Consider the following 27,259-nt stretch of genomic DNA (forward strand, 5'->3'; position numbering starts at 1 on the left):
AATTGGGACAAGTTATTGCCATCTAAACATGTCAACTAAGCTCTAACACTAGGGCTAAATAAACAACATTAACACTCACAAATAGTTGTTTCTACTACGAACTGGGGGCTAGCTACAAGCACGCCAGCTCAAGGATAACTATCAATCATAGTAATGCCCCCAAAAGGCTTACTATCAGCCAACCAAATTGGCATCTACAATCATAGTAACGCCCCTAAAAGGCTTACTAATCAACCAACTCAAATGGCATCTACGACAACAATAGCACCCCCAAAAGGCTAGCTATCAACCAATCAGCTTGACGCCCTGCTAAGGATCAACTTCGAACCACACACTATGATGTCAGATCACAATCAAGGATGCTCAACAAGAAACAACCATAGTGACGCCCCTAAAAGGCTAGCTATCAACCATAGTGACGCCCCCAAAAGGCTAACTATCAACAAAAATGCCCCCAAAAGGAGTACAAATCAATTTAACACCAACGCCAGGGTTAAGCTTGATTCAACCATAGTGATGCCCCCAAAAGCTAGATATCAACCATAGTGATGCCCCCAAAAGGCTAACTATCAACAAAAACGCCCCCAAAAGGCGTATAAATCAACTTAATACCAACGCCAGGGTTAAGCTTGATTCAACTGTAATTACCACTCAAAGGCTAATTATCAGTCAAATCCAATCTATGAACTATGAGCTACGAACTACGATCTACACATTACAAACTTACAATCTACGCACCACGAGCTACGACTTGCGCACTACGACATACAATCTACCACATCAACTCACAACAAAGCTCTAAGCAACAAGCGACATCCAGCCTACAAACACAGAAAATTCAATTCGCAACAATCTCCATTATCAACCAAGTAAGACATGCGGTCTCCTTTATTATCTTTCTTTACACCACTATTCTACAAACAGTGATATAAAGAAAGAGGGCTATGTCAGTACCCTCCACTCTCAACCACTCGTGGCAGACCACGTGTCCAGATTCCAATCACAGGTCGGCACCATGACCTACAAGCACTACGCCCTAAGGTTAGCTCGTCCTAGGAAACATAACCGCTGCAAGCCAGTCAACAACATCATTAATGACAGATCATTACTTCGTAACGGAAGGAGTAAAAGTAATCATCAAGACAACGCAAAAGGGGGATCTACGCCTATAAAAAGAGGCGTCTTCTCCATTCGCCAAAGGGGGAGGGAGGGTCACATTCTTTCCATCTCCAACTCAATTACTCAAGATGAACTACATCTGACTTGATTCCAGTTCATCAGATAACTGGATACGTACGCAGCTCAGAACACCGACCTGAGTTCAGTCAAGCATCTTATACAAACCCTATTCTTCGAGATTGTAAGGTCATGACTAAAATGTACCTCTACAGGCTCTTTGCTACTAATATGGAATTGGACCTACCATCTATAGGCCAAGATACACTTACAGATCAACTTCATAACCAAACCAACCCAACCCCTAATCCAAGCCCACACTCCTCACCTCTTAATTCCCCAAATACTAACCCACATAATACCAAGGGCCTGTTTGTCAAAATTTTAACTAATGGAAAGGAAAGGAAAAAATAGAGTGGTCCAATATGGAAAGGAATGGAATGGAATGAAAACAAATTTAAAATTGTGTCTGTTTGGTAAACGTTGGAAAGGAAAGTAAATTGTGTCTAATTTTTTTTTTTCCTTTCCTTTCCCTAAAATTTTTAGGTCTGGAGCACGGACTCAAAACCATTTCCATTTCCCTAGTTTTGTTTCCGCATGGAAATCAACCTTTTCTTTCCATAGGCAAACAAACAACTAAAAAACTATGGAAAAGGTGGACCACACCTCTTTTCTTTTTCTTTCCCTGACATTTCCTCCAGAACAAACATGCCCTAATTCATCCCCATCTCTCCCTGGACAATCTTCCCCAAACACAGACACGCTTCAAAACACTCTTCAATCTGTTGAACCACCGAATCCTGCAAACTCCTCTTTATTTATAGCCGTCCTAAGCTCTCCACCGCAAATCGTTCCAAATATTGACAACATTAACCACACCACTTCATTCAACCCATTAACCATCATATCACCAACCCAGCAACCATGACTCCTCCCCCCACCCACACCACTCCATTATCATCATTTATTCTAGGACCTAATCTAGTCCACCCCCTAAAACAGTCCAACTACTATTCCTCTAGCACAAGAAGCAATACGAACCCCAATCCACCGATCACTTCGCATTAGGCCTCAACCACTGCCTCTCATAAATCCAACACCCATTAATGAACGCCCAGGAAAACGATTGTGTTACCACATGACCGAGCTGCAATGGGGAAAAAAGCACGATTCACTGCTTCGTCTTGCAACCATATTTCATCAATCAACCACCTCCACTAGAGTGGCCACTATACAGTAACAATACCAATCCACGCAATTTCATGCAAGATCACAACTTCACAAGCACAAGTCTCAATCAATTTCTCAATTCACCCTTTGTTGCCAACTATGTCTCAGCTCAAAATGTGTTGTAAACCACTTACGTGAGCTTTGTCTCACCAAGGCTCCAGCAGCATGACCGCTCTGCTCCTACTAGATCGCCCAACTTTAATATAAATATTGAGTCACTTGGGATGACCACTGGTATAGTTGCACTGAACTATGGGTTTTGGGTCCATATACCTCAATCATTCCAAACAACTTCACTATGGGAACAACTTCAAATATAACTAGCCATCCTTACAATCAGCAAACTACTCCCAGAAATGCTCATGAAGTCATTGTAAACGTGGAACATGGTATAAAGAGTCTAGAACATACTCAAGAAACAAATAACTACTACCAACATGGCTCTCGGGTTCTTAGGCACGACCACTTTAACCAGGGCGATATCAGCAATGTTTTTACCGGTCTTGAAGAAGCTAGTACGGCTCTTTCTTCGGAATTTTTTGTGCGGATGAACATTGCAAATCTACAAGGAAATACTGAGGTACATTCACAACCTACCTTTTCTAGAATTCGTACATATTCTTGTTATTTATATTTACATAACTCTTGTTATTTGTATTTACATAACTCTCGTGGTTTGGTGACTGTACCAGAATAGCCCCCAAGATCATTATGAAAATCCTTTCTTGGAACTGTAGAGGCAGCGGGGGTGCCTTTACAATCAACGAATTAACGAACCTTACTTCAACCCATAAACCAGACTTTCTTTTTCTCTTAGCCCCGAAATGCCCCCAGGCACATATACTATTCCTCAAATTCAAATTAAACTTCCCCAACTCAAACATAGCAGACCCAATAGGTACTGTAGGTAGCTTATGCATTTTTTGGAAAGATAATATGCATCTCTTGCTCATTTTTAAAGGAAAATACATGATTTCTATGATGGTCACTTCTGACCCGTATGGACATCCCTGGATTCTCTCTTGCTTCTATGGAAGTCCATACCCGAATCTTAAACCTCATAGCTGGGAATTCTTTCACACTCTTTTAGACGACTACGCCCACCATTGGGTTATCATAGGTGATCTAAACATGATACTGGATAAGTCTGAAAAATGTGGGGGTGATCCTTATACCCCAAATGAGAGTGTCATAGCTAACAACGACCTAATCCAAGAAGCTGGTCTCATTGATATAGGATTCTCTAGTAACCTTTTCACTTGGCGGAATAAACAAGCAGGACTAGGTTCTGTTAAAAAACGTTTGGATCGGAGTCTTTGTTAATGCTAAATGGCTACTCATCTTCCTTGAAGCTAAACTCATCCACATCCCTGCCATCTCATCTGATCATATAGCCATCCTCCTTGCCACTCTACCAACTACTCTTAGTCTTTCTTGTCCCTTCCATTTTTGGGCAATGTGGATTCGAGATGACACTTACCCTGAGGTGATCTCTTCTACGTGGCGCCCATCTCACTTCACCAACCCAACCTCTTACTTAGGTTTCAATCTCAACAAAACAAAAAAAGCTTTGAAAATATGGAATAAAAATCATTTTGGGAATATTTTCACAGCAAAAGAAACACTCAAAAAAGATATTCAGATTGCACAAAACTTGGATCCTACCCCTAGTTCGATCCTTAATCTTAAAAGCCTCCACTCACAACTAGATGAAAACTATAAACGTGAAGAAATTCATTGGAAACAAAAATCTAGTGATCAAATTGTTAAAGAAGGTGACCGTAACACTCGTTACTTTCTTATGAAAACGGCATATAGGAGGAAACATAATAGGATTGAATGGCTCAAAGATGAAACATGCACCTGGGTTTCGGGTAGAACTGATTTAGGTAACCTTCTTGAGAAGCACTTCTCAAATATTCTTGAAACCGTCCACCCCGAACACCTTGACCTCTCACACTTGTTCCATCAGTTGATTACTGATGAAGTCAACTTGTCCTTGATCAACTGCCCTGATGACAATGAAATCCGATCTGATGTCTTCAACATTGGGGCTATGAAAGCCCTTGGTCTTGACGACTTCCCAAGTCTTTTCTACCACCACTCTTGGGACATCGTAGGGTCTGACATTTGTAATTTAGTTAGATTTTTTTCCACAACAATATCTCTCTTGCATCCATTAACTCCACCAACATTGTTCTCATTCCTAAAATTCAACACCCAACTACACTATCTCACTTTCATCCCATTAGTCTCTGTAATGTTGCCTACAAGATAATAACTAAAATCTTAGCGGCCAGACTAAAACCCATTCTTCAAACCATCATCTCCCCTCTACAGAGTGCTTTCCTCCCTTAACGTCAAATTACTAATAATATCATCATTGCTCACGAGCTCTTGCATACCATAAAACATAAACAGGGTCGAAGTGGTCTCATGTCCATTAAGTTGGACACGTCCAAAGCCTTTGATCGAATCGAATGGGATCCATTACTTAAGAATTAAGATTATGAATAACTTGGGGTTTAATAGTAAATGGATATCTCTGATTTCTAATTGCATCAAAACCATAAATTATTATATCCTTCTTAATGGCTCTCCATTCGGTTTTTTCAAGTCCTCTAGAGGATTAAGACAGGGTGACCCCATGTCACCTCTCCTCTTTATTCTCTGCATGGAGGTTCTTACTCGTCTTTTAAATGTCAAACAAGAACAAGGTAAGTTGCATGGCATTCATGCAGCTCGACGTAGTCTTGAAATATCTCACCTTCTGTTTGCAGATGATAGTTTCATGTTATGTCGGGCTACACCTAAAGAGGCGATTGAGTTAATGGACACCCTTGATGAGTTTTCTAAAATCACGGGGCAAACTATAAATTTTGAAAAATCGGGTGTCCATTTTAGTGCTAATCTCAATCATGCCCACAAAGATTCGATCCGACGAATTCTTGGCATGACCATCATCTCTTCATCAGATAAGTATCTTGGTTGCCCTCTTTTCTAGGGTAAAATGAAAATGCAAATGTTTGATTCCCTTATTCCTAAGGTTGAATCAAGGAATGATGGATGGAAAAGTAAATTTCTATCTCAAGCTGGCAAAACTGTTTTAATTAAATCTGTAACTTCTGCCATTCCTACTTATCAAATGGCATGCTTCTTAATCCCAAAAATGATTGCAAAAAAATGTGATTCACTAAAGAGTGTACTTCAAGTCTTCAACAATGAATTAATGGTTGATTATTTTGTGGATATAGTCTTCTCACATGGATATAATCTCCACAAAAAATCAACTCATTACAATATCACATACCCGAATATGTACATCCAATCATTAATATTTTTTTTATTAAGTTTTTTTTTTCTAAACAACATTTAGGTTTTGAATCTCTATTCAATGTGCATAAAAATTATGTGGCAAAGACACATGCGCATGGGCCGAACGTCCACGAATAATTTGGTGAAGCCCGAATTAAAGTCTACTAAAGAAGTTCTCCTCACTTCTCACTCTTCACTTCGCTTCAGCCGTCCCCTTCCATAGCTCTGGTTCAAGGTGTGTCCCATTTCCTCTTGTCGTTCTTCATCAATTGTTCGATTGGTATTAATCATTATGAAAAGTTTTGGCGTTGATATCTTTACTACTTTGGTTGTGTCTTTGATGTTACTACGTTAGATTTACTTCTGTCCACTGTCTGTTTGATGAGAGGCTATATAGATTCTATCCATCTCAGTTTTTAATCTTTCCTTATTTTTGTTCATTACACTTATTATTAACGTTATCTATGTTTGTTTTGTTGATAAAATATACATAGTAAATACTTGTTACTTGTGTGTTTACAGATGCAAATTTTTGTTAAGACTCTTACTGGGAAGACTATTACACTGGAGGTTGAAAGTTCAGACACCATTGACAATGTGAAGGCCAAGATTCAGGATAAGGAGGGGATTCCACCAGACCAGCAGAGGTTGATTTTCGCTGGGAAGCAGTTGGAGGATGGTCGAACTCTTGCAGATTACAATATTCAAAAGGAGTCTACCCTTCACTTGGTTCTGCGTCTGCGTGGTGGTATGCAGAACTTGGCTAGATTTCCTTTTGTAGCTAATCATTTAATGCGAAAATTTGCGAAGCTCGGCATGGGGGCAGAAAAAGAGAAAATTGTAACTTGGTCTCGGGCATCTACCATTATACCCACAATGGTCGGCCATACAATTGTTCATAATGGAAGGAAACATTTGCGTCGTAAGATAACAGAAGGTATGGTAGGTCACAAATTGGGAGAATTTGCACCCACTCTGACTTTCCGGGGGCATGCAGGGCATAAGAAGAACGAGAAAAAATCTCGTAGTAAAACAAAGTGAAAATTGGTGCTCATTGTTTATTAATGGTGAACCTTATGATAAAGTGTAACCCGAATATGGGTGTTCGCTGTTTCTTTTCTTTAGTTTATGTTTTTTTTTTTAAAAAAATTTGCCTATGATCTACGAACATGGATAGTTTGTCTGATTGAAGGCTTTGTCACCCTAATCTGTTTGGTTTCAATTCTTATGTTTTCTGTTTGGTTTCAATTCCTATGTTTTATCTTCAATTGCTGCTACGTAGATAGTCAGTCTGTTGTAACAGAGATTAACAATGCAAGTCCTAGACAACGTTGTCTGCCTTAGATTATCCAATTATGGGGTATTGGCTGTGCATTAGTTTATTGGAGACAAACATTTTCATCAAGAAAATGATTCAAATAATCGTCGTGACAATTTATTGTATAAATTTAGACAATTGATACAATAAAAATCTGAAAAATTGAACACGGAAATATGATTTTGTTGATCAAAATAGAAATTATTTATTTTTCGGATGTAGTATTATCATCAAATGTGTGATTAGAATTGTGAGTTGCTATTCTTTTGGATTGTTAGAATCGAATACCAGAAATGGAGCTTCGTGGGCATCATCAATAGTCGGAAACAAGGAAATCACTGGGTTTGTAGCTCTCCACAACCAGCTTTGGAGATGAGTGACAAATTTGTTCGGCTATAGATCCCGTTTTTCTGGAACTAGACATTGAATAGAAATCGGACAGAAGTTTAAAATTTCCAGGGAGTGACTCTAGAGGACAAATCGGCCGAAAAAAAGAACTCGAGAGGACACGTTATTTTTGTAATCACTCACAAGGACCGGGTGGATGAAAGTTCAAGTTTACCCTTGACGCGAAATAAAAACGGTTCGGGTAGATGAAAGGTCAAGTATACCCCTGAAGAAAAAAAATAAATGGCCCGACCCAACTAAAACAACCCGGTTATGAATAAAACGGTTCGGGTAGATGAAAGGTCAAGTATACCCCTGAAGAAAAAAAATAAATGGCCCGACCCAACTAAAACAACCCGGTTATGAATATTGATTGTTCATACCCACAATAGGTATGAACAATAGCTATGAACATTGATTGTTCATATCCCCAATTATGAACATTATCTATGAACAATGAGTGTTCATAGCTCAAATAGGTATTCATACCTACCCATGTATGAACATTGATCCAGTTATGAACATTGATTGTTCATACTACAATAGGTATTCATACCTACCCATGCTGAACATCAGCTATGAACATTGATTGTGGCTATGAAAACATGAACCCAAAACAGATATGAACAATAATTGTTCATACCCCAAATTATATATGAACAATATGTATGAACAAAACAGATATGAACAATAAATGTTCACACCCAAAACAGATATGAACATTGATTGTTCGTACCTTCTTTAGGTAAGAACATTGATTGTTCATACAAAAAAAAAAAACATGAACCCAAAACAAATATGAACATTGATTGTTCATACCCAAAACAGACATGAACATTGATTGTTCATACCCAAAACATATATGAACATTGATTGTTCATACCTACTTAAAAAAAACATTAACCAAAAACATATATGAACATTGATTGTTCATACCCAAAACAGATATGAAAAATACGTGTTCATACCAACAAAAAAACATGAACCCAAAGCAGATATGAACAATAAATATTTATACCCAAAACAGATATGAACAATACGTGTTCATACTTAAAGTAGGTATGAATAATACGTGTTCAACAGTAAAAATGAACAATCATTGTTTGATTAACATTAAAATTTTAGAGGATCTTGGTGGAAACGAACCACCATCACCTTTGGATATCTCCAAAGTGCTCGCCCATTTGAGCTAAAGATCCACCAGGGTTTAATTAAAAAAAAAAAAAAGATAATGGTGTGATACTTCATCTTCAATGTCTTTGATTTTTTGGATAATGGTTGCCATCTTTGTTCTCTTTAAAATAACTGAAGCTTCGCACAACTTCGTCTATTTCTCGACTTTGGTTTTAGGTTTTTTCTCTCGTAATTTCGCTTGATTAAAACAGGGAAGGGATTAGATTTGTAGTTTGATGAGGTGCGTCATGAATCAAAAAGTCAGGTCAGTTGGAGAATAAAGGGGTTTTGGGTTTTCTCACTCGTAATTTTGCTTATTAACAGAAGGAAAGGGTAAAAGTGGTATTTAAGAAATATAAAATAAACCGGGCCAACTTATTTTGTCTTTGAGGGTTATTAAAATCAAGAAATTGGGTCCGTGAGTTATTTCATTGATGAAAATGGTTTTGTGAGTCATTATCACAAAACATTGTCCTCTACAGTTGTTTTGAATTGAAATTAGGCCTTCGGCCCAATTTCTTGTAAAATGTCCTGAGCTGCAAGTAAGGACAAACGGTTTTTTTCAGTTTCTTCTAATATCTCACTCATTTGGCAAAATAATTTTTCTCTCATCCTCACTCTATCAGTGTAGATGTGCAAACCCTACCTTCCACAATCAGAATTTCACATTCACACTCAATCTTGATTTTATATCTACTCATTCCATGTCGTTTGACATGAAGGTTCACAATATATATATATTTTTTTCGATAACCGCCCTACTTATATTAATAATCAAAGCATCACAGGCTTAATTACAGACAAACAGTTTGGAAGCTCATCTATATCTTGCTGGTAGTACATCCACCTAGCCAGCAAGTGAGCATCCCCATTGGCATTCTATTACATCTAACATTAATAGAGTTTTTCAAACTCAGGAGTTTCCAACAACAAATGTGTTCATTAATTGCCTTAACCACCTCCTGACAATCTCCTTCAAACACAAAATGTGCTCCCCTTATAGCTTCTTGATTTGCAAGAATTTATAGGCAGATTTCACTGTCATAACACCCAACTTATCTACACACCATTTCATGGCATCCTTCCCGAGCCCCTTGAGGCCTTACCATCACCCCCTTGTATCTCCTTGCTTATGAAGGGGTGGAAGCATTCATTTAGAAGACTCATATTCCACCCACTTCCATTAGGCATGAAGAGATTGATGACTAACTTTCAAATGTTCCAGCTGAGGGCTCTCGACCCCTAGCTCAGTGAGAGTTTTAGGGGTGCCATTGCACAGCGACAAGGGTCATGCAGGATGGATGTTGCATGCCTATTGCCTATATTCCATATAAGTCCTGAACTTATTAGGTTATAAGCTCTGTGGATCCCTTTCCAAAAAAAGGAGGATTTATCAGGTGGGATTTCAATATCCCCTATCCATTGTTTCCCATAAATACTAAACAGAGATTTTGTCCATAAGGACTCAATGTCAATAGCAGCTTTCTAAGCCAACTTGACTATCATACCCCAATTCATGTCTCTGGCCTTCTTGAACCCCAGGCCACCCATACTTTTTGGTTTACACAAGTTGTCCCACCCAGTGGTATGGACACTTTTTGAAGAATCACACCCATGTCACCAAAACTTCCTGCAAGCTCTATCTAGTTTGTCACAAGTACTCACAGGAAGCAGATAAGTTGACATAGCATAGAGAGGAGTGGCTTGGACCACTGATTGAATCAAAGTGGTCTTACCAGCTTGGGACAAAACCTTAGCCCTCCAACCCTTAATCTTATTATTCACTCTATCGACAAGATATTCAAAATCCTCGGACTTCTTTTTGGATAGCATGATAGGCACACCCAAATATTTTTTCCTTAGGATCAAACAGTTTGAGTTTCCAAAACCTTTTTAGTTTCAATTTATTTATAAACTTAACATTCCTACTAAAGAAAATACTAGATTTATTGTAACTAATGCTTTGGCCAGAAGTCTCATAGAAGTCATCCAAGATACTCTTCAACTTGTTACCCTCTTCCAAATTAGCTTTGGTAAACAAAATGAGATCATTAGCATATAACAGGTGAGAAATAGCAGGAGAGTTCCTCCGAATCTTGATACCATGTAACTTATTGATATTTTCAGCACATGTGATCATCCTGGACAAGGCCTCAGTGACCAGAATGAACAAATATGGGGAAAGGGGGTCCCCTTGCCTCAGCCCCCTCTTAGGACAGAATTTCTCCAAAAGGGGGTCATTTGAAAGAACTTGGAAGGACGCAGTAGAGAGGCATTGTAAGATCAGCTCTCTCCACTTTGTACTAAACCCAAGCCTTTCAAATAGCCCATCCAAAAAGGACCATTCCACCATATCATAAGCTTGGGCCATATCCAGTTTCAAGGCAATCCATCATCTTTTCTTATCTCTCATATTTTTCATATTATGGAATACCTCACAAGCCAACCCAATGTTATCCCCAATACTCCGGCCTTTAATAAAGGCCCCTTGAAAAGGGGAAACAATCTTATTGATATGCTTTTTCAATCTGTTAGCTAGGATCTTGGAAATGATCTTATAGCTAAAGTTACACAGGCTGATTGGCCTAAACTTTGCCACATGGTTAGGATTGGAGACTTTAGGGATCAGAGCAATAAATATTTCATTATAACTAGGATTTAGGTGTCCTGTTAGAAAGAAATTCTTAACAAAGGCACAGATACTTGCCCCAACAATGTCCCAACACTTCTGATAGAAGACACCCTGGTAACTATCAGGGCCATGTGCCTTCAAACTCCCCATTTTATTCACGAAATGCCAAACATCACTATTAGAGGGGGTAGCAGTTAACAGCTCATTTTCCCTAGTGGTTATGCAAAGGCTAAACAGATCCATAATATTATTATTGACAAGGGGAGTCTCAAAGGTATAAATATCAACAAAATACTTATTCATAGTGGCTCCCACCTCTGCTCTCCCTTCTTGCCAGTTTTGCTCATCATCTTTAATCTTTTCAATTTGATTTTTCCTTCTCCTATATATAGTTGAAAGATGGAAGAACCTAGTGTTCCTACCTCCTTCCTTAATCATATGATTAGTGGAATTTTGTTTCCAGTAAAGCTCTTCCTTCTCATACCAATAAAAAAGAAGAGCTTTTAAAGCCACAACTTTTTCATAGGTCTGATTGGAGAAAGGTAAGGTCATAACCTTAACTAACTCCTGCTGCACCTTGTTGATTAGTGAAAATGTTGCCGAACACATGCTTATTCCATTGAAGCAAATCTCTTTTAGTAGCAGCATGTTTATGGACCACATTTAAATCACATAACACATGTGAAGTGGACTGCCAAGCTTTATCAATAAGATTAAGACAATAACTATCATGCAACCACATGTTGTAAAATCTAAAAGGTCTAGGCTGTTTCTCTTTTTTTTTTTCTCAAGATTCATGATAAGAGACAAATGATCCGAAGTAGCATTAGAGAAAGTCCTGACATGCACATGGGGGAATAAAACAATCCAATCAGGGCTTGCCAAACCCCTGTCCAGTCTTTCTAATATATGGTCCTTATGCTTCCTATTATTACTCCATGTGAACTTGGGTCTCTTGAACCTAAGGTCAACCAGCCCCAGATAAGCTATCATATCATTAAAGGCCACCATGCTTTTTGTGAATTTACTTCTACCCCCAATCTTCTTGTCCAGCGAGGAGATTGTATTGAAGTCTCCAAATAGGCACCAAGGTCCAAGGACATAAGGGGCCAGAGCTCTAAGCTCATCCCAGACCTTACTCCTGTTACAAGCTAAAGGCTCCCCATACACAAAAGTAAAAAACCAATCATCATTATGAAAATACTTAGACAATTTACCTGTAATTTGATTCTGAGACGCCCCAAGAATCTGCAACTCCACTCCTTCCCTCCACAAGACAGCCAACCCACCACTTAGCCCTTTGCAGGAACAAAAAAGCAACCACTGAATTTTTTTTCCTTACTTAATCTACTTATACTACTACTACTACTACTAGCCTTAGTTTCAGCCATACAGATGATATCCACTTCAAACTTCCCCACTAGGTCCTTTAGTTGTTGAATTGCCGTGGTGGTACCAATACCCCGGCAATTCCAGGCGTGTATTGTCATGGAGACCTAGCTAGCTGTTCTGGGACAGCCACCGCGAACCCTTCAAATGAGTTAGATGTTCCTTACTTGCTATTATCATACAAATTATACCCACTAGATATCCCCATCTCTTCTGAAATATGCCTTGCCTCAAATCTTTTATCGTTTCCTTTACTGCCTCTACCCAACTGTTCTTCCCCAAACCCCAACCTCCTATTGGTTGACAGAGTCACACAAGAATCATCAACCCTCAATGGTGTTGGTTGGGTATGAGAGAAGCTTGATCGCGAGTGATAGCAGTGTGTCTTGTCTTTCCCTCCCCCTACCATTTCAAATTCAAACTTAAATCTCTTGATCTAAAAGCTGACTTTGTTTATTTAGGCAAAGCGTTAGTTTGAGTATTATTTTAATTTTTAAATAGAGAAGGAAGTTTCTTGGGTCTTGGTTCTCCTGTTCTGATAGAACAGAACAACCGGTACCGGCCACCGGTGGGTCAACTCAACACGAGATATTTTAGTCCTAACCTAGAGATAACCAAATTTCGCACTAATTTAAGAAGACAGTTCCGATATTTTAGTCGTATGCCGAAAACTTTGTATCCACAACCTAAAAAGTAAAAACTACCGCCAAGCAATGGCAACTTCCACTCACTATCTCACCTACATCATTTTCCAAAACTACCCTCAACTTCTCCTCAAATCCCAACTCTTCACTCCTCTTCAAACCACTTTCCACCCCTCACCCGAATTACCAAAACTACCCCCAACAATTTCGACCACTGTTTCAAGAAATCTGAGGATGGGTATCTACATTGTGAGAGTCTTAAAGTGCAAGACATTTTAGAAACACTTGAAAAATTACGCGTAACTTTGACGCGTATCAAGAGGCATTACAGGGACTGGACTCAATTATTGGCTACGCAATAAAAGCGAATAATAATTTGAAAATATTACAACATTTGAGAACATTGGGCCGTGGTGCTGTTCTTGTCAGTGGGAACGAGTTGCGCTTAGCTCTTCGCGCCGGGTTCGATCCCACGAGGTATTATGGTACAATGCTAGAAACTGAGTTTTAGTTTAACGTGTTTGAAAACTAGGTGTATATTTAATGGAAATGGGAAGCTGTTGGAGGACTTGGTATTAGCTGCCCAAGAAGAATATTGTGACTGCTGCAAGGATTACTGGAAAGAAGATCCTGATGTTGATCCTCAGGCATAATGACGTTTTTTATATGATGTTATGTAAGAGTTCATTTGTTATTGACTTATGTTATTCTGGGTTTTACTATTAAGGTACATGCATATGTTGCCACCGGGAACAAGAACTCCAAGTTTGGTATCAGAAATGAGAAGTTGGAATGGCTTCTAAGGCTGAGTCCAATGGCTCTCTATCCCTTTAAAAGTAGTGTTAAAGTCAATAAAGTAGAGCTAAAGTCAATAAAGTAGAGCTAAAATAGGGGCTAATTTTTGAGGCTAAAAGTCAATATTAATAGAGAGCTAAAAATCAACATATTGAAATATGTATGACTTTTAGCTCACTTTAATTGAATTTTAAATCTACTTTTTAGCCCTCATTTTAGAGCTACTTTATTGACTTTTTAGCCTCTACTTTATTGACTTTAACACTACTTTTAAAGGGATAGAGAGCCATTGGACTCAGCCTAAATGAAGTGAAAGCACATCCCAATGGCATCTTGGGTCTACAATTACAAAGGTAACTCGAGGACATTATGTTTTTACCATCTTGTCCCTTAGTTATCTGCTTTTGTGTGTAATAATAGACTCAAACTAATTATCTTTGCCGGGAAAGAATGATTGAAAGTATTCCCTTGTTTAAGATTTTATACTGCATTCATCTGTGGTATGCAATTGAACAAGTACATATTCTGGTAATAAAAGGATATTCCTCTTCAAATTCTATTTCACAATTTGATGGGAAAATACTTGTCTATAAAAATGGTGCTATCTTTTAAATTTGAGAACAAAAAAGAACACTTTTATCTCTACAGATGCACAGATTTTCTCTACCCCTTGTGCATATTGCGGTTTTTGCTATCTTATTTTCTTCATTAGCACCTATAACTTGGTTTTTGCTTACGGGACTGATTAGGCGACTGGGAGAGTTGATGCCACTTGTACGTCAACCTTCAAGCACCACTTACAAAATTTTATCCCTTATTATATAAACTAGATAATGCCCTGTGCCTTAAAGCCCTTAAGGCACTCATCAGCACGGTTTCTGAACAAAGTTGCGTAGAGGAATGGTCCTTACGATTTTCCACTTTGTTTCCCTAGGGCACTCATGCTTTGGCATGCACCAGAGCAGCACCCCACCAGAGCTACCTAGGTTCCAAGAAGAAAATGGCCTATAAACTCCATTGTATCATCTTTTATTGCTTAATACACTAATACCTTAACTTTGAAAAAATTCCGCAAACTGGAATGACCACGCATCAGTAACGATTTGGGTTTAGGTTCAAGTCACCACAGTTTTATATAGAGGCTATTATCAGCAGTTTTTTATTTTGATTTTAAGCTTCTGCAACTTAAAATAATAAAACAAACAAAATGGACAATGGCATGGTTCGAACCATTGACCAACTTGACAGATACAAAAACATGCAAATGGGCCGGCCTCATTACACTGCATGAAATTTGATGGCGCACAGTAAATTAGTATCTACAAACAGACATCTCTGGAAATTAAAAAACTTATTGGCCATCCGATGGGTGTTAAAATTAATCTAGGCCGTTGTTTGTATTTGCCTATTTGTTATTTGTCTTCTAGTACCCAAAAAACCCTAGCTTATTATATAGATATGGGGCTATGAGATGATCAAATAGTTTACATTTTGGGCTTGCACCTAATTCCATTTCATTGTGGGCTTGCACCTAATTCCATTTTTCAGCACTTATTTTTATGATTTTTTTACTGTTTGGTACTTGTCTTTTGTCTAGGTGGACATCTTCAGGGATGCCGCAGTTCTTATGGTGAACTATATCGATCAGATCCGAGCCCAAGGTTTTGAAATTGAATACTTGAACATTGGAGGTGGTCTTGGGATAGATTATCATCACACCGGCGCAGTCCTTCCTACGCCTATGGATCTCATCAACACTGTGAGCTATATTTCATTTAATATGCACACTCTTTTCTGTTTTTATGCCTGTGATACACAACGATATTAGTTTATATTCCTAGTTCAAACTTCAAAGTGTATAGCTAGTTAAGTGTCTGTGTCCGTGCTTCATAGATGAGATCACTTAGATGTGGCGTTTACATTCTGCCAATTTATTTCCCGCCCCCTGTATTAAATTGGTAGTGTAGTCGGTAATTGTACCTTGAAATTGAAATTTCCTGTTTCTTGTTTTTTGGTATCTTGGTGATTGGCATTTGATATATCAGTGTTGTTGCAGGTCCGAGAGTTAGTTATTTCTCGTAATCTTCATCTAATCATTAAACCTGGAAGGTCGCTAATTGCCAACACTTGTTGCCTGGTCAATTGAGTCACTGGGGTCAAGACAAATGGAACGAAAAATTTTGTTGTTATTGATGGGAGCATGGCTGAACTCATTAGACCAAGTCTTTACGGAGCGTATCAAGTAAGTTACTGAAGCCTAAGGAGCTATGTCATTTACTCATTATGAAATTCTTTGGTTGTTTTCTCACTTTTCTGTCACAAATAAAAAAGACCAAGAAATAGAATTAAAAAAAATAGAAAGAAAAAGGAAGAGCTCAAGTCAGCTCTGCAAACTTTGTAAATGCACCGTGACATGATTTAGTAGCTCTCTCAGAAGTCGGAACGAGGTGAAGAGTTTTCAGATTTACTTACATGCAGAAAAATTAAAGGTTCCTCTATAAGAGCAAAAAGTCAACTGTTTAAAGTCCATTGCTTTGATGTTGTTCTATTTTTTTTTTGAAGTAGACAGCTTATATTTATGCTCTTGAAAGTTTTCTCACCCAAAATCCAGAGTCAAGTACATGAAAGTCCATCTTTCTTTTATTTTTACTGATCTAGAGGAGAAGACCTTTGCTTAAAAAATTTCTTTATTCTTTGTCTTTGATTCTCAAACTTGGTATATGGTGCAGCACATAGAGCTGATCTCCCCCTCGATGCCTGATGCTGAGGTTTCTACCTTTGATGTCGTTGGACCTGTTTGCGAGTCAGCAGATTTCTTGGGGAAGGATAGAGAATTGCCAACACCAGGAAAGGTTAGCTATTACCTTCTTGTTATATTTAGCTTCTACTGATAGAAAAGAAAGAAAATTTCATTCGGTGCTCATGAGGCAGTGATTCTTTAGGGGAGCTGGTTTGGTAGTTCATGATGCGGGAGCCTATTGCATGAGCATGGCGTCCACTTACAATCTCAAAATGCGGCCACCTGAGTATTGGGTATGGCATTTCGTTCTCTTTACACTTACTGTTCTTTTATTTATTTAAATTGATGCGCCTTGATACATTTCTCCTTTTACTCTTCCATCTGCATGATGTTTATAAGTTGCCTTTAAATTTCTTCTATTTCAGTTAGAGTTGGTATGTCTCCTTAGATACATAAAAGATAGGGTGAACTAGTATTACCCCCCACTAGATGAGCCAATTAGGACTTCCCCCCCACTAGATGGAAAATTAGGGTCTCCTCTCTAAATACACACAAAAAAAATTCGGTCAACCCACTTTGACTTTTTTTTTGTGTGTATTTAGGGGGAAGACCCTAATTTCCCATCTAGTGTGGGGGAATCCTAATTGGCTCATCTAGTGGGGGGGGCGGGGGGGTAATACTAGTTAACCCTAAAAGATATTTATTCTTAATGCGTACTTACATTTTCTTTTTGGAATTTATGCAGGTGGAAGAAGATGGATCAGTGGAAAAAATTAGGCATGGGGAGACTTTTGATGATTACATGAGATTTTTTGATGGCCTCTAAATAATTAGATAGCCACCATCGTAATTTATTTGGGTAAGAATATTGAGTCTCCTGGCATGACTTAAGCATGGAGTTCATGCATGTCTTTTGTTTTTACTTTATTTCAGAATTTTATTTGATCTAGATGTGTCATGTAAGACCCGCTATACATTGTTGTGTTGAATGTAACATAGAAACAAGTTACAAAGTTGCCATGGCCACTAAGAAATTCGGGTATTTCTAGAGATTGAGGATGTTGAAAGATTGTGAACAAAGTAACAATGAGAAAATAATGATAATGGGAATTGAATTTCCCAGGGAAATAAGAAGTGATTGTTGTTAGGCTTAGTAAGTCTTGCCGTCTCTTGTTTTTATACTATTCGATGCCCGTGACAGACGGCACTCATGACACATTGAACCACACTCATGACACATTGAACCACCACCAGTCCACCAGTAATGGAAAAACACTGAAAGTTTGTCCCTCTAGAAAACTGATGTCCTTGAGTCCAATTCAAGATGGATGTATTCTCACGCTTATCCCACCTACAAATCCTATTATCATCCAAACTCAAGAATGTCGATGCCGAAGAGTCCAACTGAGACCCCTTATTATTGTTAGTTATATCACTCACTGTAATATCAATCCCCTCTTTCTCAAACTTCCATTTCAAAACTATCCTCCTCATTTCAATATCAAACTGATGAAGCCCAGTCGAATGAGAACTAACCTCACTCGTAATCGAGTTCATATGCAGCGTATTAATCTCGGCCAATGGCCAAAATGTGAACCAAATCTAGAACTCCCATTATCAAACTTCACATAAACACCCTTCCCTTGAATCCCATCACTAAAATTCTTAACAACTTCAACACTAAAACCACCAACCAAAAAACTATTCTCCAAGCACCCAATGTCAAACTTTGTATTCCTCCTCCTTGTGCTGCCTCCTCAAACTCCTCCATCAAATTCTGAGTAGCCTCGCCGACCCACCCCCATCTTCTACACTCTCCCAAATCAAAAATCATCCGCCGCCTCCCCCTTTGCCAACCTTATAAAGTCCTTCCCATAAACCTTAACCTTATTAGCCTCATTAGCTACAATCCCTTGAACATTCTCAAACAAATAGTCCTTAAACTTTGTAACAAAGTTTGGATACCAGGAGGTGTTTTTTTGTTTGAGGGAAATTTTTTATATTTCTAGTGAGTGAAAAAAATGAGTGCCCAAAAAAAATGAAATTGATGCTGGGCTCTAACTGGAACCGCGACTTGGTGTGAGAAAAGCCCGTAAAAACGAAGTGGGATTCGTTCCGTTAATGTCATATTCCAACAATTAAATATGATCAGGACCCTCCTTTGTGTATTATTTTGTCTTTTAGTCTTTTTTTTGGGTAAGAGCATCTCTAGGTGGACGTATCCGTGGTCGCATTCTTCAAATTTGAAGAAATGCGTCGGAATTTCCCGGAATTCCAACTCTAGGTGGTCGCATTCGTGGTCGCATCACCTGCTTGTTCGCATTCTTGTTCGCAAATTTGGCAATTTGGATGCGGATGCGGAGCGACAATAGTAATGTCGCGCGCCATTACTAATGTCGCTCAACTTTTTTGACTTTGACCACAAACAAGGAGGCGCCATTACCACTGTCGCGCGCCACTACTACTGGCGCGCGCCACTCCTAATGTCGCGTGCTTCAACGGGCAAAAAACGGCCGGATTTCTACCTTCTATATCTACACTCATCTCCTTCTTCATTTTCACACACAACACTCTCAACCATTTCACACACAACACTCTCAACCTTTCACACATAACACTCTCAATGTCACAACCAAAACAAGGAAGGGGTCCAAGTTGGACAAATGAAGAAAATATTGCTCTTACTAGAGCATGGATTGAGATTGGAGAAGATCCTATAGTAGGGAATGATCAATCGGGTCAAGTTTATTGGGAACGAATTATGGCTAGAATGAATCAAATTCAAGGTTTTGACCGCAACCGTAAGTGGAAGGGAGTTTCACAACGTTGGGCGATTATTTTACCGTTCTTCAACAAATATCATGCTATACTCAGAAAGCTTGAAGAACAACCTCCAAGCGGGTGGGGACGTGAAGACATTGTAAGATTCGTTTATACTTCGTTTAATTTATACTTCATTTTATATACTACTTGATATTGATTTTTTTTTTTTTTTTTTTAATAAACGTAGCTTTCAGACGCAGCAACAACTTATGCGGCTACTACTGGAAAACCTTGGATATGGCAAGATTGTTATAATCTAGTCAAAAATACGCCAAAGTGGCAAAGAACTCAGTTACGCAACGAAACGCTTGCTCCAAGACCAAAGAAGAAAGCAAGATCCGGAGATGTTGAAGGTTTCGATTCTTCACCCTCAACCCCAACCCCTTCAACGCCTTACTCTACCCCTTCACCTTCACTGTACTCGGAGTACGATCCTAGCAGTACCGAAGGTTTTTTGGAGAGGTCAGTCGGTAGGAAGCAGAGCAAAGAAATTGAGAAGAACAAGAAAGTTGCTTCTACTGTTGAGGGTAATGTTGCATCCACTGCTAAAAATATGGATGATTTTCTTGAAGCTTTTAAAGAAAGTCGAAGAAATAAAGAAGAGATTCAAAATGAGCAATTTCAAAGTATGATGAAATTGAAGCAAGAGAAGACACAAAAAAAGTTATTTTTGAAGCAAGAAAAACTCCGTGTTAGAGAGGAGGAAAATGAGACTAGGTTGTTGGCAATGTCACTCGACAATGTCAATCCTCGTTTGCGAAGGGTTTTAGAGCTAAAACAAGATGCAATTGTAGCTAAATATGAAAAAAAGGCTGGAGCAAGTAGTACAAATGAAGCTTCCAACAACGAAGAAGCCAATGATGAAGAAAATGATGACTGGCTTGATAATTAGAGTAACTCTAGTAGTATGTAATAAGGGTGATATGTAATAGTTATCTTTTATTTATTTATTTTTTATTTTATGTTTTGCAATCATGTATTAGTTGTCGTTCTATTAATAAAAATTGTAATTCATTTGCTAAATCAAAGAAAATAAATTCTAAATCACACAACATAATAATAATCACACAACATATCAAAATGATCAAATGAACAATTCTAAATCACACAACATAATAATAATCGTCATACAACAACCTCCTAGACTATCCTACATCGCCTCCTCTGCGTGAACTCCTCCTCTCGACCGTCCTTGTCTTTGAACTCTCCGTCCGGTCCATCTTTGCGGATGAACTCACCCTTGTGCGATCAATCCGAGCTCAGAACTCATCAATCTGGCGTTGCAAATCGTCATAATCCACATGAGCAGGGAAAGAAGTCTCTCTCTCTCTCAACATCGAAGAAGAATACCGAGGAGCGTAAGCCATCATTTACACGAATGCTTGTCTCATATCTCATGCGTAGGTCATCCCGAAATAATTATTCATTAATAATTTATGACATTTTCATAATAAACCAAAATAATAAAACAAAATCAATAAAACTAATTACCGGAGATAGATGTCCAAGGTCGCTCTAAGCATCGACGCGAAAGTGGCATCAATAGAAGAAATGGGCTGGTAAATCGCCCGCCACTCGGATCGCTCAAACCGAAAACCCAAGGCCACTCTGGCGGGGGGGATCCGGTCTTTGGAACAAATGTGTGCATGTGTCCATCTTTGAAAACGTCGGTACCGTGACGGGCCAATAACTGAATTCACGCCCGACACCCAAATTGCTAACCGTATGAATGTTGCCTCATGACGACCTACGGTGGGAGCAAATGACCAATAGACACCCCGAACCAATGCGGTAGTAATCGCTCATAAGTCCGCAATGTAACTAGGTCGGAAGCTCCGTAGCCAAGTCCAATGCACGTTACTCGATGACTTGCTCTAAGGTCATGTCCTTAGCCTCTCGATACATGGGTAGCGGATCGGGAGGGATACCAAAGTATGGTGTGAGAGTGCCATGCAGTAACATCTATCCCCTAAATACCACTCCATATCACTCCCACAAGTGAATACCATCCTCCTATGAGAAATGAACAATGCATATCTACAATCATTCGCTACCGATGTGCACAGATGTCCTCCAAGGCCTCCAAACAATAGAAGCCCGTGTGTGCTAAGCTCGATCCGGGTTCGGACGGGGTTATGTTATGACCGATCTCACCGGGTCGACTTTCGACAAGGTCCGTGCAAGCCCCTCGAGCCTAGGCCTCTCATCGGTATACTCTGTGAGGATAGGATTTGCGACGACGGAAATACTCATAAAACCATACCTCTAAGAGAATGACAAACCCTCCCATCCGGGGACTACCGACAACACCAAGATGTCGAGGCGCCCTATTTAAACAACGAACAAATGACAAGATATGGCTCCACCAAAAAATCAATACCGCCCAACTCATGCAAGTGCTCAAAGTTAGCTAGAAATCCCAAGTTAATCGTGGAATGGCCAGAAGGAAAAAAGAAGACACCCATCAAATACATACAGAAAGCTCTTACATACTCATCAACATGTGTTTGACCATCATCGGAATCAAGTGACAAATAATCTATCAAAAACTGCAATCCTGAATCAGTAGTCAACGGTGTAATGTATGCAGCCTTGATACCATAAATCCTAACACCAGCACTGTCATACGACTCCTCGGTCAGACAAGGGAAGAAAGTCATCATTTGGGCACAACTCTGGAATTCAGTGCTACATCTCAACGGATTACCTAATCCTATACTCAAACCAGATATCATGCAAAAATCTAATGGAGTGAAGCCCAACTCTCCCTGAGGGAAGTGAAAAGTATGTGTACTATCCCACCATCTCTCAACTAAACCATTAATAACTCCCTGAATGTCAGTCTTATTGTAAGGGATGTCAACTAGATGAGCAAAAGGAGTCGCTAAAATTGCATCTCTAACATGGTCAAGTGCACCGACTTTCTTAATATCATCCCACCACTTCCTAAGCATGGAGTGCAATCGAACCCGATACATAACACATCTCGATGTAACGAAAATGAAACTAAAATTAAAAAAATAAAAATAAAAATATACGTATTGTATTGAACTACTAAAATTAACTACTACTACTACTAATTTATGAAATTAAAATACATACCTGTTGTTCAAGAACAACTCTTGAGACATGCCTTTCATGAAACCTCTTAGACACCGGCCTAAGATGGCTGAAATCAATAGCCTCCGGTAGAAATTCAAAATCGACTTTGGCGATATTGAATCAAAGAATGGATCGTCGACCTCGACTCCTTGATTTCCAACTCAGGAAGTGGTTGGTTCATCATCTAGATCACCCTTTGGGATTATCCCAAATGTATGCACTGCTTTTCTTCTTCCACCGCCACCACTCCATCGTGTTTGGTTATTATAGACGGATTCGTTGCGTCGGAACTCATTTTTTTTTCCTACTAACTAGAGTGAATGAGTTGAAAAAAAAAATTGTAAAATGACAAAAGTCCGATCGTCGTAGCGACATTAATAAAAAACATAGCACGCGACATTATCTCGGGCGCATTACCACCGCCGCACCGCATTAATAAGTAATCGGCGCTAGCCATATACTAATGTCGCGCAGGTGGGTCCCCAATAAATTTTGCGACCACGAATTTGCGACCACCTAGAGTTGGTCGAAATTTGCTATCAAATTTTGTGGTAGCATTCTTCAAATTTGAAGAGTATGCTACCACCACCTAGAGATGCTCTAAGTTTTACTCTCCCTATATTTATTATAAAACCGTTATACATTTCCACATGTTTTGGAGATCTTGACACAGGGATCTTGCAATGACTTTTTTGTGCCCGTTCAGCCATTTAGGTTTTTGTTGGTAGGTAGTTAGCAGTGAGGATGCATAAAGAGTGATCTTTAGGATATGGTGATGGAAAATTAGAAATAAGGGACCATAGTGCAGTAATCAATATCTAACATAGATGAGTTGCAGAAAGTCGAGTGACATTTGACTAAAAAGATTGGACGCTAGTTAGAGACGTAGAGGTCGGCGCCAGCCCTTGCTATGTATTCAACTTACCAACTGTCCAATTGTAAACATGTATTTTCATCTGAAGCGTGATGATATTTGGTAGAATTTTTCACAAGTACGACATTTTACCAATTGGTTGAAACTTGAGGAATAAAATGGAATCTACGTCTAGATCTTCTCTCGGGCTTGGTCTTCGACTATCTTTTTCTCCTTTCATGTCTCTCAATTTTATAAGTTTGTGAAAAGGTATTATTAATTTAAGTAGAACAAGCATATTACTAAAGTTTGAATTCTCAACAAACTTTGTAGCTCTGATTTTGGTAGTGGATCCTTATTGGTGGATTTTTTGGCTCTTCCTTTTCTACTCAATTGTGGTTTGTGAGTGTGCTGTGGCCTGTGGAATTCTTCTTAGGGTCCCAATTTAAAGGTTAATGAGACTCGAGGTTAATTGCCTTAGGTCCTTGTAAAAACTCAAAGCCTCTCTACTCAGCTTTGTTCCCTGCAAGTCCAGAAGAAGTAAAGACTAGAGAGTACAAGTTGCATTCTCTATCTATTCTCTTTCAATCTATTTTTTTCGCATCTTGCCTTATTCTTACCAACGAGGTACTTTAGCAGTTTAGCGTACTTTAAAAACATCAAAAAGCTCAACTTTTCTCTCACAAGTCATAACTAGTCGTCTTCAACTCTTCTAGGCACAATGCGCACCAAACTACCGTCTAAATAGAACGTTTTTGGCTCGAAGAGGCCAAGAGACAAAAAATGAAATATCTTTTGGAGTTCTTAACACGTCAAACCACGGTGCAGGATAGAGATCCCATATTCTCCTCAGAGGTTCTATGAACCCCCTGAAGTGATTTCACTAATGACTTCAAAGATAACATATTACTTGCATGTTAAGTTAGTTTCATTCAATTTTCTCCCTGGAAGTGCTGCTCTCCACACGTTTTCGTAAACCAAAGGTTGATTATCAGTGCCCCTTTTAATCAACATTTTGCAACTCATTCAGTTGATTCTATTCAAACTTCATACTAAGGAGGGGATCAGGTGGCTAGGAAAAACTTCTAGTCCATATTTATCCTCTCCAAAAACAATAGTCTAATTTTTTTACTGCTTCTGTGATGGTAAAACTTCTGTTTCATAGTGCAAGAAAAAAGAATGACAAACAATCTAGGATTAGGCAATTTCATTTTAATAGGTAATATTGTATCTATCTCTTGATTTCATGAGAACTTAAGTATTCACAATCAGTAACGACTGATACATAAAAGCAGGTTACAACCAACGTGATGCCATGAGATATACGTATCATCCCAATTTCAGTTTATATCTGTATCATTGGCCTCATAGAAATCCCACTTCTATTTCTTTCACAAAAATAAAAAAATAAAATCAAAGACCATTAATACTGAGTAGTTGAGAATGCTCCCAGTGACCCACGTCAGCCCCATTTTTTTCTCTCAGACTGACACATCAGATTTTATATAAAAAAATGAATTCTACGCACTTTTTTTTGGCAATTTCAATTGTTCGTAGTCCAAAATATATAAAAACCCAAAATAGATAAGTAGATAAAAACCTCTTTCTTAAATCTTATCTCCATTCTTAAATCTTATCTTTCCCCCTTTTCTTAAATATTTAAGTAGACATATACTTAAATCTTATTTTTGATGTAGCCGAATCATCGCTGGCCATGTCCGCAAAATCTATAACGGCCTTTGATAAGACTCAAAACACAACATCTTTCTTAAATCTTATCTCCATTCTTAAATCTTATCTTTCCCCCTTTTCTTAAATATTTAAGTGGACATATACTTAAATCTTATTTTTGATGTAGCCGAATCATCGCTGGCCATGTCACCGAATCATCGCTGGCCATGTCTATTTAAGTAGACATTCACTTAAATCTTAGTGAATCCCGCAAAATCTATAACGGCCTTTGATAAGACTCAAAACACAACAAAGGTCACGATCCCTCCCACCTACCACGTTTCGGGCCGAACCGCCGTGATTAAAACACAACAAAGGTCAAGAAACCCCGCTTCAAAGCCAGAACCTGGCCGTCGATAAGCGAGAAATCCAGAAATATCAAAAAAGCACTGAGCTTTTAATCCGAAAACTCCCGTTCCAAAGATTGGTTCGTGAAATAGCACAAGATTTCAAAACAGATTTGAGGTAACAGATTTGAGGTAACAGATTTGAGGTTTCAGAGTTCAGCTGTTGCTGCACTTCAAGAAGCAGCAGAAGCTTATTTGGTTGGTTTGTTTGAGGATACTAATCTTTGTGCAATTCATGCCAAGAGGGTCACTATAATGCCTAATGACATTCAACTTGCTAGAAGGATTCGAGGCGAACGTGCTTAATTGTGTTTGTTTTGTAACTTCAATGGGTGTGGTTATCTGATGGGGTTTTAAATGAAATTACAAGAATATCTTCACTCAATTTCAATTTTTTATTATTTTGTTGTTATCATTTCATTCATTTTTATTTGTCCAAATTTTCAATTCTATGTGGTGGGGTAAACCATTTGTGAGAGAATTAAATATGTCAAAACGAAATATACTTCTATACCACTACAATTGTATGAAAAGTTATTGAGGTATCAGCATTACACATCTCAACTCCTATAATTATTAAGGTAGTGATATTAGGATGAGCTTGGCATACCTATACTCTAACGTTTACATTATTTAAGGAGAATGGTTATATGAACTCACCTTATACTCTTATAGCGACTCTAAAGTTACCCACTCTTAAAAGTGAACTTTTTCCAACTTAAAAATGTTTGATTTGACTATTATATAACTCTTTTGATTGTATATATATGATCTCTTCCATCATTACCCCAAGAACCACACTATTACTAAATCCATCTAACTAATCCACGTGTAGACAAAATTTAGTGTTTAAAATGGATAGTACACCACTACACTGTACTCAGTTTGTGATTGTTGTTGTAATCTACAGGAGTCAGGGACTATACTTGCAGACTTGAATTATGTTCTGTGTATGAGAACACCATTGATTTTCCTTAACTCTTAATGCTCTGAATCAAACACACAGCAGTATAAGTGTGGTTCTTTGCTCCGCTTTTTTTTCATAACCCAAATTCTATGAATATTACTTTGAGAATTCTAACACCTTCTTTTCCCTTTTTTTGAAGATAAATTTTGGCTATGACCATGCAAAGGCTGGCGTTTATGGTCTTAGGGGAAGAATGGGTGAGAAAGAATTGAAGGATCAAACCGATTTTGATTTAGTGGTCGGCGCACTCATAGCCACAGTCTCATTCACAGCAGGAATTACAGTACCAGGAGGATACATAAGTGATGGTGGGCCAAATCAAGGCAGAGCAGTATTATCCAATGAGATAGCATTCAAAACGTTTGTGATATCAAACACATTTGCCTTACTGCTCTCACTATATGCAGTATTTAGTCATTTTTGTGCCAGACGTCTAGACAATAAGGAGCATATCGTATCCCAACTTAATGTGGCTGCATTATGCACATTTGGTGCCATATTTGCAATGATTGTGGCATGGACTTGCAATCACTGTATGTGTGATCTGTAGCTCTCCCCCTAAACATTGCAAATATCTAGGCTGGGCGATTGTGTGAAGGTTAGGGCGTCTCTTTTTTCCGAAAACCCAATTTTTCCA

General features: G+C 38.6%; 2 protein-coding genes, 1 long non-coding RNA gene and 1 pseudogene across 4 annotated transcripts; all 4 read left to right on the forward strand.

Annotated features, from left to right (window-relative positions):
• The first annotated feature begins 5,799 nt into the window (after nt 1–5,799).
• On the forward strand, nt 5,800–6,969 carry LOC147505324 (uncharacterized). Its single transcript, XR_015220578.1, has 2 exons — nt 5,800–5,956; nt 6,244–6,969. It is a non-coding gene; the product is annotated as an uncharacterized LOC147505324 (long non-coding RNA).
• Nucleotides 6,970–14,217: 7,248 nt separating this feature from the next.
• On the forward strand, nt 14,218–17,849 carry LOC147505325 (putative diaminopimelate decarboxylase, chloroplastic; annotated as a pseudogene). Its single transcript, XR_015221062.1, has 7 exons — nt 14,218–14,231; nt 14,370–14,412; nt 15,657–15,818; nt 16,116–16,301; nt 16,789–16,911; nt 17,002–17,092; nt 17,545–17,849. The product of XR_015221062.1 is annotated as a putative diaminopimelate decarboxylase, chloroplastic (transcript).
• A 1,152-nt stretch (nt 17,850–19,001) lies between these two features.
• On the forward strand, nt 19,002–20,538 carry LOC147505326 (uncharacterized). The gene is made up of 2 exons (XM_086557908.1): nt 19,002–19,719; nt 19,810–20,538. Exons 1-2 carry the CDS (start codon nt 19,423–19,425, stop codon nt 20,512–20,514), a joined length of 1,002 nt encoding a protein of 333 aa, XP_086414034.1. The 5' UTR covers nt 19,002–19,422; the 3' UTR covers nt 20,515–20,538.
• Nucleotides 20,539–21,122: 584 nt separating this feature from the next.
• LOC147505327 (histone H3.2-like) lies at nt 21,123–26,098 on the forward strand. The gene is made up of 3 exons (XM_086605515.1): nt 21,123–21,181; nt 25,648–25,766; nt 25,798–26,098. The coding sequence occupies exons 1-3, from the start codon at nt 21,123–21,125 to the stop codon at nt 25,959–25,961; spliced, it is 342 nt and encodes a 113-aa protein (XP_086461641.1). The 3' UTR covers nt 25,962–26,098.
• Nucleotides 26,099–27,259: the final 1,161 nt, after the last annotated feature.

The sequence above is a fragment of the Coptis chinensis genome, chromosome 4 (assembly GCF_015680905.1).
Source record: "Coptis chinensis isolate HL-2020 chromosome 4, ASM1568090v1, whole genome shotgun sequence".
Taxonomy (NCBI): Eukaryota; Viridiplantae; Streptophyta; class Magnoliopsida; order Ranunculales; family Ranunculaceae; genus Coptis; species Coptis chinensis.

Excerpts from the sequence above, each read along its gene's own strand:
- LOC147505327 (XM_086605515.1), top strand. The coding sequence starts at position 21,123 with ATGTCCAAGGTCGCTCTAAGCATCGACGCGAAAGTGGCATCAATAGAA. Across the intron at positions 21,182-25,647 it reads TCAATAGAAGAAATGGGCTG|CCAGAACCTGGCCGTCGATA; the intron begins GTAAATCGCCCG and ends CCCGCTTCAAAG. Across the intron at positions 25,767-25,797 it reads AGCACAAGATTTCAAAACAG|TGAGGTTTCAGAGTTCAGCT; the intron begins ATTTGAGGTAAC and ends AGGTAACAGATT.
- LOC147505326 (XM_086557908.1), top strand. The coding sequence starts at position 19,423 with ATGTCACAACCAAAACAAGGAAGGGGTCCAAGTTGGACAAATGAAGAA. Across the intron at positions 19,720-19,809 it reads GGTGGGGACGTGAAGACATT|CTTTCAGACGCAGCAACAAC; the intron begins GTAAGATTCGTT and ends TAATAAACGTAG.